At 39.5% G+C, this 17794-nt stretch overlaps 1 protein-coding gene across 5 annotated transcripts in view; it reads left to right on the top strand.

The window, feature by feature from the left end:
* The window catches only part of PRDM5 (PR/SET domain 5), a 216247-nt gene that overhangs the window by 59249 nt on the left and 139204 nt on the right, over positions 1–17794 (top strand). For 4 of the 5 annotated variants that reach the window (XM_060105496.1, XM_060105500.1, XM_060105509.1 and 1 more), the window contains one exon: positions 9798–9920. The exons of the other annotated variant lie outside the window; for it this stretch is intronic. In XM_060105496.1, coding sequence (XP_059961479.1) covers positions 9798–9920 — 123 coding nt within the window. The remainder of the gene's footprint in view (positions 1–9797; positions 9921–17794) is intronic. 5 annotated transcript variants of the gene reach the window in all.

Below are 17794 nucleotides of genomic sequence, written 5' to 3'. Positions count from 1 at the left end.
TAAATATTATTTACATTTTGTGTTTGTATTCCTTCCTATAGCTACCTTAAATATGCCTGTCTATCTTGTTTTGTCTGCTTTGGATTCAGACCTTCTAGGGGAATGGTCTGTCTGATTTTCCTTCTTCTATACTCTATTTTTCAGGCATTAGGTGCCACCTTTCAAGGCTTCTAAACTTCCTACCCGTACCTCTTTCCAGAACCTTATTATTTCACACCTAGGTCATGGTAATAGCCTATTTAATTCTTTTTCCTTTCATACAATTTTCCCTCCACACACAGTCCATCCTGCATATTAGAGTTGTTGGATGCCTACCCATCATCCATTCTCCTTCATCCTTCCCAGTTGAATCCTCTTTCCTGCTTCCCACTCTTCCTCCATGTAGCAGTATATTGTTACCAAGAAGATGATTCCTGCTGGGCCGCATCCTGATTAGCCTTTGCACTTTCTGTTAGGTGAAGCACAAAACTTCCTCATTGACACATTTCCCGTTTATTTCCTGTTATTTCTCTAATTTTGCTGCTTGAACCACCACGTTTGAGTCCCCTTGTTCTTTGCTAGCTGTGTCTTCCAACCAAATTTACCAGTATCACTCATCTTGCTTCCTCTGCACAAAATGACTCACCTGCTCTACCATTCGTTCATTGGGATAACATTCCCTGCAGTGGAATCACAACTTATGCAGGGTGTAGGTTCTGAAACCAGTTCATATGGCAACAATCTCATGTCATTAAAATTATGGACCATGAAAAGGAACGGTCCTAACTATAATATTTATTTTCTTTCTTTGATTTTTTCTTATTTATTTTTTCCTTTCATTGAATGGATATAGTTTAATTTGTGTAATTTAAATATGAGTATGATAAAACTGTTGATCTTGAAATGATTTTCTACCTCTTCTGTTGACAAATTTCTATGCCATTCATTCAGCAACTGGAACTAACCTCATCTTGTGTGTTGGGGATTCCCAAGACTACCCCACATTCAGAGATTCACTAGAAGGACTCCTGGGACTCAGTATATAGTTGTACCCATGGGTAAGATTTATTTCAGTGATGTAGCAAGGCAGTACAGCTGGATCATAAGGGAAGAAGGCTCAGGTAGAGTCTGGAGGAACTCATGTATAGATTTCCTTACGCTTTCTCCCTCCCATGAGGGGTCACACAGAGCTCACTCTTCTCCCAGTAATGAAAAAGCAGCCACACACATGTGATGTTTCTGTACAGGGAGACCCATTAGGAAATTCAGTACCCAAGATTTTTACTGGGGGCTTGTAGGCACCTTCTGCCTTAGCATGTACCAAAATTCCAGATTCCCAGAAGAAAAGCAGGTGTTCAGCATAAACCGTAGTGTTTACACCGTCTAGGAACAGTGAACCACCCTTACCCATTAACTGTTTACTGGGGGCACCCTGAGAACACAAGTTCCCATATGCCAGTCAAGGGCCAGTCTTACAAGCAGGCCTCTGAGGCCTGCTAGGTTTACTCCTTTTGCAAACCTTGTCTATTGAAAGAATTTCATAACATACTCTTTTCTCATATTTTATTTTCACTTTGGTCCATCCTCAGGACTTGGAACTGTATGTTACGTTACATCTGTATGTACTAAATGTTTCTGAAATGAATGAAGTTTATTTGTATATCTACTTTATAATAATCAGACATTGCTTTGTGAGTTTTGTGTTTAAATCATGTTTCTTTATTAATACTGAAGATGTTGAATAAAGGAACTATATTCTAGAATTTCATTTGTTGATTCTCATGGCATATTTTATTTATTTATTTATTTTTTTTTGCGGTATGCGGGCCTCTCACTGTTGTGGCCTCTCCCGTTGCGGAGCACAGGCTCCGGATGCGCAGGCCCAGCGGCCATGGCTCACGGGCCCAGCCGCTCCGCGGCATATGGGATCCTCCCAGACCGGGGCACGAACCCGTATCCCCTGCATCGGCAGGCGGACTCTTAACCACTGCGCCACCAGGGAGGCCCCTCTCATGGCATATTTTAAAATAACCGATAAAGAACTGCACAGTAGATGTTGTTAAATAAATGTTGTTTACTGATAACTAATGTTACCTTTTAGAATTCGTCAGCACAGAGCTGTGGTTGTTGGATGATTATAAGAAGGGAAAGGATGAACCTTAGTGATTGGGAAATACTTGATTGCCTTAGGTATATTCTTATAATAAGATAATTCATTTGTTTCTTTATCGAGGAAGTTGCATATATTTTGAAGATGTGAATGAAGAGAGTACAGTTAATTTAAATGGACTGGGAAAATTCAATTTTAATAGCTGTAGTAAAGCTATATATTTAGGAAAAATCTAAAAACAGTGACTACACCAGTGGAATTTGGGTTAGGAGATAAGAATCAAAGGAAAAATGGATCTTTCTTTTTTTTTCATTTTTTCTCCCTGTTGACTGCACAGTGCTCTTTGTTATTCAGTGTTTCTATAACCCTTGCCCAGAAATGTTCAGATACAAAGCATCATCTTTTAAAAACAATATCAAAACTATGGTCTCTGGATCTTGGAGATTAGTTCTTTACATGACCAACTCTTTGAAATGCTTTCATGTCTGATAAGTAGAATTTTGCTACTAAAATTTTCTTATTTTTGGCATATTTTTGGTGCCCTTTTAATATACCATAGGGAGGGTTCTCCAAAAGCTGACTTCAAGGCTTTGTCTAAGTCTCAGATCTGTATTAAAAATTGAGCAACGCTATAGGCTCATAAAACTTTAACCAGATTTAAAGTTTTGTGAATCATTTCTAATGGAGCTGATGGATCACACCAAATTGTCAAAAGACATGCTGACTTTATTAATGTGGTTTTCTAATTCCTTGGTGAAATAATACTTTACTTATAGAGAAGTACCTGCCTTATGATATTGACAAAATCAAAATGTAAAAAAAAAAAAAAGCCACTAAGCAGTCCAAATGGATGCCACAGTATTTATACACTATCCTTTGCATGTTCTTTACAGAAAACCCCTTAAGCAGTGGGTATAATAAGCTAATGCCAGCTAAATTTACTTTATTCTGTATGCAATAAAAAACTAGTCTACCCAAAAAATGTCACTGAAATCTGACTGTCTGAACATGTTTGTAAAACTATAGAAAGGGACAGTGGCTACACTGCTAAGGCTCTCTCATAACTTTACCATGGAAAAGATGATACGCTTTTCACTGTGTCTTCCACATTGTCATGTCAGTTATTTCTTCTTTTAAAAAATTAGCCCAATTTAAGAAGTACTTTGAAAAGCAAGATATGGAATGCTTTTAAGGTAAGTCTCTCATTACCTCTTATAAATTATTTTTGAACTTTTAAAGGAAATAGAGGCAAGACAGTTAAAAAAAAAGACACGTTAGCTGAGCTTTTAGTGAATAAAATATTTATTGAGACAGTACCAAATAAAAGGTTTCCACCTGTGAAACAATCTGTACAGGATTTGCTTACCTACAGAAACCTAACCGAGTTCCTCAGTTAAACTTGCCTTTGACGGTATCAGGAGAATTTCCTTGGTACAGCTTAGGTGATTAAAAAGGCAACCTCAGCTGAGATGTGGCAACCAAAAGAGCTTTTGTGATTTTAAGTTGCGTCAGTAGAGACAGTGCCCAGATCATAATAGTCCTTTGTGTGCTGACTTCTGTCCCGTGTTAAGAGAGTTTTGACAGATTAGTGTGCATCTATAAGGGGACAACCAGGATAGTGAAGGAACGTTTGTCACATCAGACAAGGAAAGAGTTATTTTCTTGTAGAAGAGAAAATGTAGAGAAGGAGGGACTCCTGCCTTCAGAAATTTGAAGGGCTATATGTATGTAGGAGAGGAATTAAAACTACTTGAAGGGACAGAGCTGGGATTGAAGGCAGTTGGTCACAGAGCAACATGTTTGAATTTGGCGTAAGGAAGTGTCCACTCAGCTGAAACTACACCTGGATTTGCTGCTACCTAGTAATGGCACCTGTTCTTACTTCAGGTGTCCAAGCAGAGGCTACTTGTATGTATTTGGGTTTGAATAGGGGTTTTTAGGATATCCTTCATGTTTGTTCCTTGAAAAAGTTGACATGGCAGAAAAATGGTACATATGTGCCCAGCTGTGCTGTTGAAAGCAGTGTTCGTCTTTAAGAATGTCTGTTAGTTGCTGTGAGCCTCGCTTTCCTCAGTGTACTGATAACTTTGTGATTGCAGAATATTCATTGGTATAAAGAAGTCATGCATCTTATTCCTTTGATTCTCACGCAGTGTCTGTGGGGTCACAGGGCGGGGACTGTCATCCCCATTTTAGAGGTCAGGAGACCATGGCTCAGCTCAGCTAGAGGAAATGACTCACCCTATGCGATACAGTCAGAGCTTGGATCACATCTGGCCTTTTGATTCCTGGTCCAGCATATTTACCATTTTTTACCACTCTAGAATGCCTTCTTGAGGTTCCTTCCAGCTTGAAATATTTAGGGCACTAATTATTTATAATGAAAAAGAGACTTTATTTTTCTCATCCGGCTTTTTAAGTTATTTAATTTTGTGTGTATTATATTCTGGATGTTATTCAGTAAAGAGGCATCTGTAAAAGCCTGTGTTTTCTCTCCGTGGGCTTTCCCGTCTGAGGACAGGGATTCTGTGGATTAGGATCATGAGATAGTATGTGGGGGAGATATAAGTAGATACGCTACGGTGATATATGTGTGTGTGTGTTTAAAGACACCAAAGCTGGGAAGAATTTTAGACTGAATACTTTGAAAAATCAACAGGAAAAAACCATCCCTTTGCTTAGAAACTGTAAATCATTAGCATTTCCTAGGGATGATCTTTGCTGATTTCTGAAAGTGTGTCTCTTTAGTTTAAATCTGACAACAGTGTGCTGTCAGAATTGATTATTTGAGCACACTTAGTTTTTTGTGGTCCTAAAGATATCATGAAGCCTGGGTAATTAAATACTGAAGGCAGGGCATCTGGCCTTACTTCAGTTAAAAATAATTGCCGAAAGAATGCCTGTAATTTAAATACAAAAATTTGATGACATTTTATCCTCTAAAGGCATCCATACTCTAAATCTTAGTTCTTAAAACCACCTTCTTTGAAAAGTCTTGTTGAAAGACAGAAAGGAAAATATATTTTCTTTAATAAATCAACATAACATATTGTGACTTCTAATTAAGGATATTATTTCTATATTTTTGGAACTGACTGTATTTCACTGCCATTAAATTTTACCATATGTTAAATAAAATTCCATTGGATACATTTTGCAATGTCTGGGGACCAATCTGGCTGATTAGCTTTGCTCTGGGAACCCTGATGTCCTGTATGTGTTGAGTGAAAGATTCAAAATAATTGAAGGAAAATAATAGAGTAACATTGTAGACCCTTCTACTGTGAAAATGAACCATCCAAGTAATAAATAAGCTTTTCTGTCTATAGTTGACACAATTTAACAGAGAAAATATTTAAATTTAAGGAAAGAAAAATTCTTTATATATTTGATTTGATTACATATTTCCATTTCTTTCATTTACATGTCAGGGTTTACTTTTGTTGAGCTGAATCTTTTTGTGATTTCTTCTGTCCTTTGCTGGGTGGGAAGACAAACTGTGACATATTTAAAGCTGCTGATGTTTAATCTGGAAAAAAAGACAGATCCATTGTAGCACATTGTCTCGGACCTTGAAAAAGGGTGTCAGTAGCATTTGACAGAGAGTAGAGCCTGCCAAGTTCCTGCGCAGTGATAATTTTCATTTAATATACAGCGACAAAGTCCTAGAGATATGAATGACTGGATTAAAGGGGGAAGGTTTTCATTTTCACATGAGGGTTTCTTTCCCTTTCCTACTTTAGCTAACTTATTTTTGTGTAACTGGCTTAGGAAGACTGTGCAGATCAGAGTTTGGGATTGAGATGGTTTTTACTGCAAGATGAGAATTTGACTTCTTTGTAGGGCCCAGGTATTCAGAAGATGATCCTCAGTAGGACAGTAACCAATACACTTCATTTCCATGAAAATTCAAATAGAATAAGATGGCATTTGGAAGACTAGGCTTTTTTTTTGTTTGTTTGTTTGTTTGTTTTTTTGCGGTACACGGGCCTCTCACCGTTGTGGCCTCTCCCGTTGCGGAGCACAGGCTCCGGATGCGCAGTCTCAGCGGCCATGGCTCACGGGCCCAGCCGCTCCGTGGCATGTGGGATCTTCCCGGACTGGGGCACGAACCCGTGTCCCCTGCATCGTCAGGCGGACTCTCAACGACTGCGCCACCAGGGAAGCCCTGGAAGACTAGTTTTGAAAGGAAAAACAATACACGTTGGCTGCAAACATCAGTTAGATGCTGCAACATGGTACTAAGGGGAATTTTGGATCTTCTTTATTCATTAATCTTTAAAAAATGTTCAATTTATTACCTCAGGGTTCAGTATCAAATTAAAATAGATAAATGGAGACTCTAATAATAGCCGTCTGTCTAGAGTTTTTTTGATTTGGTTTCTCTGGAAAGAGGAAAGATGGATTAGTTAATCCTTGGATGTCTTTTAGATATTTCAGTGAGGAGAGTGCCGGGGTTAGGGTAGGAAGATAAAAGTCATGTGAGCAGATAATCCAGCAGCTTCAGTGAAGTGTTGAAGACTGGAATGGAGGAGCGAGGAAAGGACCAGCCACTCGAAAGCTGGAGAAAACAGGTAGCCTGCAAAGACTGTGTAGGGACTTAAGAGTCACGTGGGTAAGGATGTTTAGAGTAAAATAAATGGGCAATGGCTCTGTTAATGAACAAAAAAAGTTATCTCAAATATGAATGTGTAGGCCACTGTAGTATATCATTAGAGTGTTGTTATGAGAGTATAAGCGATAATATATAAATTCAGATTATTGAAAGTGACAAATCTTGTAAGAATTTTAATAAAAAATTAAATTGTGCATGTCTCTTAAGCCAGAACATGATGTGAGAAGGTAATAGACAACCAGAAAGTGCATACATCTAATGGACTGGAAATGAGTTACTGAGTCATTCAACATAGCTGGAGCCAAAGGTCCTGGGGAAAAGCTGAAAAAATAAGGAACAAACAATGCCCCTGGTAAAATGGGCTTATTATAATAAGTCACAGAGGAATCTTTGTTGTGTTTCACATCTTTGAAGAAAGAATTTCAAATGTCAAACACATCTGATATGTATTGTACTTAATACTGGGTAACAAATGTATAACTAAGAAGAGCTATTAACCAGTTTCTGTAGGTAGTTCTCTCCTCTCAAATACAGTCTGCCATGGGCGAGCACGCTGGTGTTTCCCTACATAGAATTAGTTGGACTGTGTGGATTTCAACAACAGTTGTAGGTTTTAGATTTCAGTTCTGAGAAAATTTATCTTTCAGGTATCTAGTGGTGATGCTACCTGTTCTGCTTAATTTAGTTGTTTGTCAATATAAACAGTTTTGTTACTGTAGCTGTGGAGGAGCCTGGAAAGGAGACTTTATACCCAGATATTTAGAATTACCTTTTTACTCTGCTTAAAGACACTTGAACTGGTGTCCTCTTTGAGGAGGGGTTGTAGTGTCCTATTTTTCCCAGCAGTGTGGCTGGACATTTTTGGCATCACCCAGTGGGCAGTGAGGGTTCCGAGTTGATGGGTAAGCAGGAAGGCAGGACAGTTTTCAGGGGCCTCCCAAAGCAGATCTCAGCGTGAGATTGTTATTTAGTGAGAAATTCCCATAGCTTCACACCTAAACATACGAGATGTAAATATGAGGTATTTATAGTCCGACGTTCTTTTAGCGATTACAGTATTGAAAATTAAATCCCTGCTTTCCAGTGAGGGTCTGCCATTTATTAGAGAGATTTTTTTTTCTTTTGTGTTAAGCGGGCCTCTCACTGTTGTGGCCTCTCCCATTGCGGAGCACAGGCTCTGGACGCGCAGGCTCAGCGGCCATGGCTCACGGGACCAGCCGCTCCATGGCATGTGGGATCTTCCCAGACCGGGGCACAAACCCGTGTCCCCTACATCGTCAGGCGGACTCTCAACCACTGTGCCACCAGGGAAGCCCCTAGAGAGATTTTTAAATGATTATTGAGGATCCTTGGGCCCTTAAGAAAACAGGGATTGTTTGAGAAACATGGCAGATATAAGATACAAGGGGCAGGCTAACTGTATTTTTTCCCAGACAATATGCATTAGAATCTTGAATATCAGTCCTTGCAGTGCATGCAGCAGATGTTTTTATACAGCAGCTTTTGGGTAACTTGACCTGTAGGGGTGGCTTCTTGGTTTCCAGGTCAGTGCATGATCTGGCCTATGGCAGCCTGTCTGATCTCAACGCCCACCATGGCCTATGCCAGCCTGTCTGATCTCAATGCTCATCATTTTCTTGGTGCTCCTTCTGTTCCAGCCTCATGACCTTCTTGCTGTTCTTAATTTGTTTCCAACTCAGGGCCTTTCTGTTTGCCCTTTACTTGCTGTTCCCTCTAGCCTGGAACCACGCTTTCCTGAGCTCTCCCTTGGCCTGTGCCCTCCCTTCATTGAGGACTCTTTTCAGGTCATCTCACCAGAGAGGCTTTGCCTGATCAGCTCATCTGGAAGAGCCCTTCTCCCCTCACTCTGCATCCTCCTCTTATGCTTTAGTTGTCTTCATAGCACTTACCTTTACCTGAAGTTATATTCTGTGCTTGTTTGCTCTTAAGTGCTGTGAGGTCAGGCTTCATCTGTCTGTCTTGTTCACTGAAAGATTCCCAGTGCATTAGCAGTACTTGGCACCATGGTAGGGACTAAGTCAGTATTTGTTCAGTGAATGAATGATTGTCCAAATGTATCATGAAAATACGTACCTTATTAGGCTAGTTGTGCTTTACTTTATAAAATTTTGGAGGTCTGGAATTTGTTTTTTCCCACTCCAAGTCAGTGAAGGTCTAGTGTTTATATTTGTGTTACTTGGTGTTAGAGATGTGGAGTGCTAATCACTCATTGCTTCCCCCCCTCCTCTCCTTGATTCCAATTGAATATAAACACAAAATGAACATTGGGTAGAGATTGGTATATGTTTTATTAAACTGAGCAAGTGCCCAGGACCCTACAATGCAGAGATTTTGAGAAGCTAGATTCGAATCAACTTGGATTCAAGAATGCCCAGTGGAGTACTTGCTCCTGTGGCAGTTACCCTCCTCCCTTGATTGAGAGTTGAGTAAATCTGACCGGGAGGGTTTATGGCAAGAAATGAAAAACAGAGAGCCCACCTTCGTTCTCAGCAAGACATGAGCAGGCCATGAAAAGACAAAATTGAACTTGTTTTATTCATCCACTAGTTAAAAATGTGAATTGTGGCCCAGGGGATGTCAGATTCCACTGGTTAGATTAGCAAATTCTCCGCATATGGAAATGATTCCATAGGCAGGTGGAAAGAGAAATTGAAAGGATTTATCCAGCTCCACCCCTCCCACTTGGGGAACCAAGCAGCCCTGCCATCTTGGGTGGAAAGAAAGGGGATGGTTTGCAATTATAGTTATCCCCTGAACAATTGCATTTGTGACACATATATTAAAATACACCTACAAATAAATAATCTTGACCGGAAAAGAGCTATCAACACAGGAAGTTTCTGAGAGTTGATTGCAATTGTGAGTCATCCAGACATCTGCCAAATTAAAGTAAGCTCTGTTTGTACATATGTTTAAAGGGAAGAACGGATGTTAATCCAGCATCTATTCAACACCTGTTAATAAGAAAGGTAATACTTATGAAAAAATATCATGTTATTTTTAGTATGGGTAATCTATTTAGTATGGTTAATATTAACTTCAAGTATAAATTCAGGAGCTTTTATGTTTCAGGTTCGTGGGAGTAAGGGAGAAGTTCTGTACATTTTGGATGCTACCAACCCACGGCACTCCAACTGGCTTCGCTTTGTTCATGAGGCACCATCTCAGGAGCAGAAGAACTTGGCTGCCATTCAAGTGAGCTTATTTGCTTCTTATTTGTACTCTGTACTGCGAGGGGAATGAACTAATTTATAACTGTACTCCCTGTTTTAAATTTATTTCCCAATGACCTGCTTCAGATAACAGTAACTAACTCCTAAAAGCAGAGAAATCTCATCTAGGCAGCATGTGCAGGAAAGGGCAAGCCTAGCTGTAAATTGACACCAGATCACTCACTCTATGAGAATCCTTGAGGGAATGAATTACATCGGCTGATATTGTCCTTGGCGGATTCTGCTTTCAAGTTCTTTTAATTCACTCAGTGAATGTTTATTGATAGTTTTTCTGTTTGATGGTTTATTTGGCTCATAGCGCCATATTCTGTGTTATTGTTTAGGAAAGGCTTCATGGAGAAAGTTTATTTGGGTATATCCCTATGACTGTACTCTGAGCTTCTTGAGGGTATTGTATTACTCAGGGTTTTCAGAGAAACAGAACCAGGAGGATCTATGTATCTATATCTATATATCTATATCTATGATGTATAGCTATCCATCTGTCAGCCCGTCCATCCATCCATCCAGAGAGAGAAAGAGAGAGACTGAGAAAGAGGCTCATTGTAAGGAATTGGAGGCTGGCAAGTCCAAAATCTGCAGAGCCAACGTCCCACTTTGAGTCCAGAGGCAACAGGCTGCTGTAGAACAAGGAACAGCTGATGGTCTAGTTCAAGTCTGATGACTGGAAGGCTGCTGTAGAATCAGCAAGAGCTAGTGTCCCACTTGAAAGGCCGTCAGGCCTGAAGGGTGGATATTCCAGTTTAAAGGCCATCAGGCAAAAGAATTCTCTTTTACTTGGGGGAAGGAGACCCTTTTGTTCTTTTCAGGACTTCAACTGATTGGCCGAGACCCACCTACATTGTGGAGGGCAATCTACTTTACTCAAATTCATGCATTAAAATGTTAATCTCGGGGGCTTCCCTGGTGGCGCAGTGGTTGAGAGTCCGCCTGCCGATGCAGGGGACATGGGTTCGTGCCCCGGTCCGGGAAGATCCCACATGCCGCAGAGCGGTGGGCCCGTGAGCCATGGCCGCTGAGCCTGCACGTCCAGATCCTGTGCTCCGCAACGGGAGAGGCCACAACAGTGAGAGGCCCGCGTACCGCCAAAAAAAAAAACCAAAAAACAAAACGTTAATCTCATTCAAAAACACCCTCACAGAAAAAACAGAGTAATGTTTGAAAAACTGTCTGGGTGCCCTGTGGCCCAGTCAAGCTGACACATAAAATTAACTCTGCCAGGTAGGATCAATGTTTTCTTGAATTCTGTATCCCTATATCTTAGTATAGTGCTACACACAACATTAGTCTCTAATACAAACTGTGAGTTGAACTTCAGTGATCCCTCGGTGGAAATTAAGGGAAGAAGAGAAAAAGCCAAGGCAAGGAGTTTTTAGAGGGGCTCTATAATTAAAACTCACTGGACAGATCATTAAGAGAATAAAGAAACATTCTGTTGGGGAATTAACTTATCACATGTGAAAACTCAGCTCCTGAATCCTAAACTGCAGAAGAGGAAGCAAAGCTATGGTTGGCAGAAGCAAGAGGGAAGGGAAAAGAATAAGGGAAGTAACAATTCTTTGAGTATTTACCCATGTGCACTATTCTAGAAGCTTCATATATATTATGTCATTTATTCAAAACTCTGAGAGCTTATGCTGATTTCACTCAATTCCAAGTCTAAAACCAACAGGGGCAAGAGGGAAAATGCACAGAATTAGGTTTTAAAGTAACCAGAAAACACAGTCATTTAGAATATTTCATTTCCTGATGTTATCAGCTAACCAGATTTCTTCAGTAAAAATAAGTAGTGGATCACCAATGTGATTACTGTTTCTTTTTGTATGGATAAATGAGTGATGACTTACCAAAGGGCCACGTGGGGGATGGAAAATGGGATCTTTTGGCAGCCAGCTGTATTCAAGCCGCTTTTTAGATTGTTCATGACATGTGTTGATCCAATCACACATTTAAGTTCATCTCTTTTTTTTAATTTGTAGACATTATTTTTTTTCAAGTATTTTATATTTTTTAAGGTTTTCTGAGGCATACTCATCTCACAGGATCTTCAGTTATATCCTAATTTTAATTTACAGTCTCAGTTTAAGTGTTTCTTTGTAAATGTTAACAATATCAAAATTGCCTGTAGAACCATGAAACCTAATTTAGGCAAACCCATTGTTTTGTAGGTTCTTCATTATTGCGTTTTAGAGAATATTATTCTGTTTAAACTAGATTCTTTTCTTCTTATGCTTAAATAATGATTTTAAGCTTTTCTCAAATTCCTTTTTGGGCATTTCTTCCTATTGGCTGTTATTTCTGCAGCATCAGAGGCTCTCTCCATTTGCCCAAACTTTCAAGGTGTAATATGCTCAGCTTTGAGTTTTGCCCCAGAATCTCTCAGGTTATCCTGGTTGAAGAGTTCCCTTCAACTGTACATTTTGCTTATACTGAATTCTTTAGTTAACGGATTACTGTCAGTAAGTGTTTGTCTCCATCTTTCGCTACCCACATTTGCTACTCTATGCCCTGTTTATTTCATCATATTGTAGCCACCTACACTTCTCTCCTTTTTGGTAACCACGATTTCTAAGACTTACACAGTTTTCATGTTAATTCGGTGTATTCAGTGCAGTACTTTTCTTCCTCTATTTCAACTGTGTTTCTTTCCTTGAAAGCAAATAGGAATCTACAAAAGATGACTGTTGCAACTTTGGTACCCCAAGATGTTATTGTTTGACTTACTAATAGGGGGTGAAGTGGGAGTGGGATTAGAGTAGGACTCATAAACTAGCTAGAGGCTATGTGAAGTTTCACACTTGACTTTAATTAGAATCTATGACTGTTCAGAGGCCACTGTGAGAGTCTCTGGGTGCAGAAGTGATGATAGTGCCTTTAATTCCTTTTAACATGGTTTTGGCCTTTCCTAAGAGCGGGGTTGAGTGCGGTGCTACCATGTTTCTTGCCATGGAGCACAGTATGGATCTTTGCTAGCTCCCTTGAGGTAACGTCTTTCTTACTTGAACAGTAGCTGGAGAAGCTGATTGCTCAGGGTTCAAAATCACATCTGAGCTAGAGGCAGAGAGCTTAATATTTGGGTCACATGGCTGACAGTGATATCATCCTTCTGATTCGTTGGGATTATCTCCTGAGGACTGCGTTCCAGATACACTGAATTGGTAAGAGAAGATCATAATGTTTCCTGCAAAGCATTATGAATCACTTGCATTCCAAATTGCATCTGAAATTTTGGGTATTCAGGAAATATTTTATTTGAGCTGTATGTCCCAGGAGTGAAGTAAATGAGAAACATTTGTGGCTATGTGGCTTGCATGGTGGAAAACGTCAATACTTGGTCCAGTTTTTTTGGACAAAGGATTAAGAATTCGAGGTCTGTTTTGGAAGAGGATGGGAACTCTTTTTTGGAGACTCAGTTATACTTCTAGTTTTACAGTTTATTTGATTTTGGAAGACTTGCTATGGAAATGATGATTTAAATATCTAAATTACTGAAGAAGGGTCTCATAGGCTAACAATTCCTCCCACATGCGCACATTTCAGAATAATCAGTTGAACTGGATGTTCAGACCCATGAAAACTATTTCCAACTAAACCAGAAAATTTTAAACATGAACGATTTGGCTTAAAATGAACCAAGAGAATTCTTAAGCTCCATAAGAAACGGGTGATTCTTATTAAATGTTAATTTTATTATACTAAAGGAAAAAAATATGTAATACTTAAAAAGTAATTGAACTACTTAGTGTTTTGCAGGCTTTTGAAAATTTCTGATCTTTTGGTAGAAAACTATTTGTTTAAATACAGAATTATGTCATTTAAAGTTAAAACTTGAAATTCTATAGTCATTTCAGAACTAGAGTATTATATCTCATGTTCTTAAGACATGTGTCCAGATATAACTTTCCTGGGACTTTTCACAGTATATTATCTTATCAACGTAATGAAAGATGGCTTGTTCTAAAAAAAAAAAAAAAAAAAAAAAGGAGCATATGGAAGAATATTTGGGTCTTGGTCCACTACTCCGTGAGGGGTGCCAGGCTATGGGGATGGTCTAACTGAGTCTAGAGGGCACTGGGCTTTGAGCTGTGCTTGTGGTATCAACACAGCTCCACCCCGATTCTGGTGTCAGTTTGGTTTCCCCATTGCCAGGAAAGCTATTTTATTACATATTATTTGGTCTCATACCTGTGCCTTGTGAGAGGATGGACAGTCTTAGGCAGTTTATCCCAGAGTCTTTTCATTATGAAGAAGGGGGAGATCAAGTGTGGCTCTCCAAGGAGAGCAGCAACTTGCGTGTTTTTAGAGCTCAAATAGAACTTTCTCCATTGTCATCAAGCCACCAAGGTCAACAGGCTTATCAAATAGTGTTGATGCAGAATGGTACCAGCCAAACAGCCAACCAGAAGAAATCTCAAAAGGATTTATCACTTATACCCAAAATTATACATAGTTTCCTCTAATTCTGTTTCTTCCCTATTTCTATTTTTTCCCTATCAGATTTATACAAGTAGTAGTTCTACAATATTTTCTAGACTCTGTATGTTACAGAATTGTAAGGTGCAGCTCTCTAGCGATTTTCTTCAATAAAATATCAGTTAAGTAACTTGCAGGTCTGTCTTTTAATGGGTTATCTTCCAGTAAGGTACATATTTGTCTTTCACTAGGGTAAAAATTTAAACTAAATTAAAATCACAAGTAATTGATCCTATGAGGTTTTAACTACCAACCCTACTGTTGCCGTATGTTCCTGCAGGGAGTGGGGGAATTTTATTACATATCAGTTTATTATTTTCAATGAGGTTGTAGTTTATTGGTAGGGAAAGTGAATATGTATAGAGAGATCTTTAAGGTATATAGTGATACCTTGAAGGATGAGTTAATCTTAATAATGATGATGTTGGCAGCTAACCCTTTCTGCATGCTTACTATACACCAGTAAATGGTGATATGTATTAAAACCTTAATACTTACTCTGACATTATAATTATCATTTCCTTTGTCACATGAGGATACTGGCACACAGAGAATCTAAGTGACTTGTCTGAGCCACACAGCCTGGGGGTAGCTGGATAGGATTTGAACCCTGGTGAATTATCTCCCCTGTCTACTCTCTGAACCTCTGTGCTCTAATACCTTAGAGTTGAGATAAATTATAAAGGAGTAAAGTCAGATTTAAAAAACCTTCCAGGGGGAGTGATAAATTGGGAGATTGTGATTGACGTGTACACACTGCTATATATAAAATAGTTAACTAATAAGGCCCGACTGCATAGCACAGGGAACGCTACTCAATATTCTGCAATGACCTGTATGGGAAAAGAATCTAAAAAAGAGTGGGTATATGTATATGTATAACTAATTCACCTGAGACTAATACAACACCTGAGACTTTGCTGTACACCTGAGACTAATACAACATTGTAAATCAACTAACTATACTCCAATAAAAATTAAAAAAAAACTTCCATATATCTGAACTTGCTATTTAGATATTTTGAAACTGCTGAAAATTTGCAAAACAATTTAATTTTTTTTTTTTTTGTGGTATGTGGGCCTCTCACTGCTATGGCCTCTCCCACTGCGGAGCGCAGACCCCAGACGCACAGGCTCAGCGGCCACGGCTCAGGGGCCCAGCCTCTCCGTGGCACGCATGAACCCACGTCCCCTGCATCGGCACCACTGCGCCACCAGGGAAGCCCAAATTTTTTAAAATATATTTTAAAGTTATTTACATCACATACTCCTTGATCTTTTTTAAGTTCCCCAACTACCCATAATTCATTACAAAGCATTGCACCTTCTTCTCTTCATATAAAGGTGATGTCTAGGCAATATCTGTCCTGGCCTCTTTTTCCCTTTGGTTCCTTTCTTTTTATCTTAGCTGCTAGCTAATGTGTTAAAAATGAGATCAAGTTAACATTTAGATCTCTGAAATTTAAAAAAAGTAAAATTTCCGGGGTTTCCCTGGTGGCGCAGTGGTTGAGAGTCCGCCTGCTGATGCCGGGGACACGGGTTCATGCCCTGGTCCGGGAGGATCCCACATGCCACGGAGCGGCTAGGCCTGTGAGCCATGGCTGCTGAGCCTGCACGTCCGGAGCCTGTGCTCCGCAACGGGAGAGGCCACAACAGTGAGAGGCCCGTGTACTGCAAAAAAAAAAAAAAAAAAAAAAAAAAAAAGTAAAATTTCAGAATCAGAGCATGTCCGGTTGGGTATAGGGGAAATTTTCGAGTAGGTAGGATTTTCTTTGTCTCTAAATCCAGAAACCATACAGGAAGTTTTCTCAACTACCTCCATTGAAGACCATCCTGCTTCTCAGTGTCCTTGTGTCACCCAGCAATAAAGTAGAATGTGTTGTTGCCTTTTGATTTATCCGACGGTTCTATGAATCACTTTAGAGCTTTATTGGAGCTTGACTTTTGAGCTACTTTTTTTTGCATTGACAAACATTTCATTTCTTTTTTAAAAAATTTTTATTGGCGCATAGTTGATTTACAATGTTGTGTTAGTTTTCAGATGTACAGTAAAGTGAATCAGTTAGACATATACATGTATCCACTTTTTTTTTTTTTTTAGATTCTTTTCCCATACAGGCCATTACAGAGTATTGAGTGGAATTCCCTGTGCTCTACAGCAGGTTCTTATTCGTTATCTATTTTATATATAATAATGTGTCTATGTCAGTCCCAATCTCCCAATTTATCCTCCCCCACCCCGCCTGCTATCCCCTGGTAACTGTAAGTTTGTCTTCTACATCCATGCCTCTACTTCTATTCTGTAAATAAGTTCATTTGTACCCTTTTTTTTAAGATTCCACATATAAGTGATATCATATGATATTTTTCAGAACGATTTTTATCTAGCCTGTCTTATCTGTATGTATTTGTGGTTACATTAGTTATATATTTGCTGTGTAACAAATTTCGCCCACATTTTAACAGCTTAAAACAACAAACATTTATTATTCATACTTTTTCTGAGGGTCAGGAATTCAGGAGCAACTTAGCTGGGTGGTTCTGGAGTTCTGGCTCCGGGACTGTCACGAGGTTGCAGTCAGGTAGTCAGCTGGGGCTGTTTGGTCTCAGAAGACTTGATTAGATTTCACTTCCAAGTTCACTCACATAGCTATCAGCAGGAGGCTTCAGTTCTTCACAGTGTAAACCTTCCCTAGGACTCCTCACGACAGAGAGAAACAGCTTGCTTCTCTGAGAGTGATGTGAGAGAGAGAAAGCAGCAGTCTTTTATAACCTAATTTTGGAAATGACCTACCATACCATCATTTCTGTAGGATGCTGTTAGTCACACAGACCCAGACCAGCATGGTACAGTGCGGGAGGAGACTTCACAGGAGTGTGGATACCAGGAGGTGGGTCATCACTGGAGGCCGTCTTCAAGGCTGGCTACAGCAATGATCAGTGGGGGGAATGTGCTTTATAGAAGGATGGGGTAAGGTGAGAATCAATGACAAAACGAGGCCTTGATATAGAATCAGAAGGAATGCAGAACCCAGCCCAGTTCGGATACTGTTAAGGAAGGCCATTTTAAGCAGTACGTTCCTGACCCTTAACCTCACTGGCTGAGCAACTTATTTAACTCGTTCAGTCAACCGATAGCTCCCAAGCATCTGCTGTGTGCCAGGGCCTGTGCTCAACATTGGAGATATTATAGTTAAAAAGATGATCTAGTTCCTGTTTTCATAGCAGTAAAAATAATCTTTAAAACTCTGTTCCTTTTTGTGAATTAGTGGTAATAATACCTACCTCACTGGATTTTTGTGAGGATTATATTAAATGAGATAACATATGCAAAACCTCTGACCCCTATGTGCCAATATATGT

Source organism: Mesoplodon densirostris, chromosome 1 (genome assembly GCF_025265405.1).
Source record: "Mesoplodon densirostris isolate mMesDen1 chromosome 1, mMesDen1 primary haplotype, whole genome shotgun sequence".
In the NCBI taxonomy this organism is placed as follows: Eukaryota; Metazoa; Chordata; class Mammalia; order Artiodactyla; family Ziphiidae; genus Mesoplodon; species Mesoplodon densirostris.
This window is presented reverse-complemented; position numbering and strand designations above follow the sequence as displayed.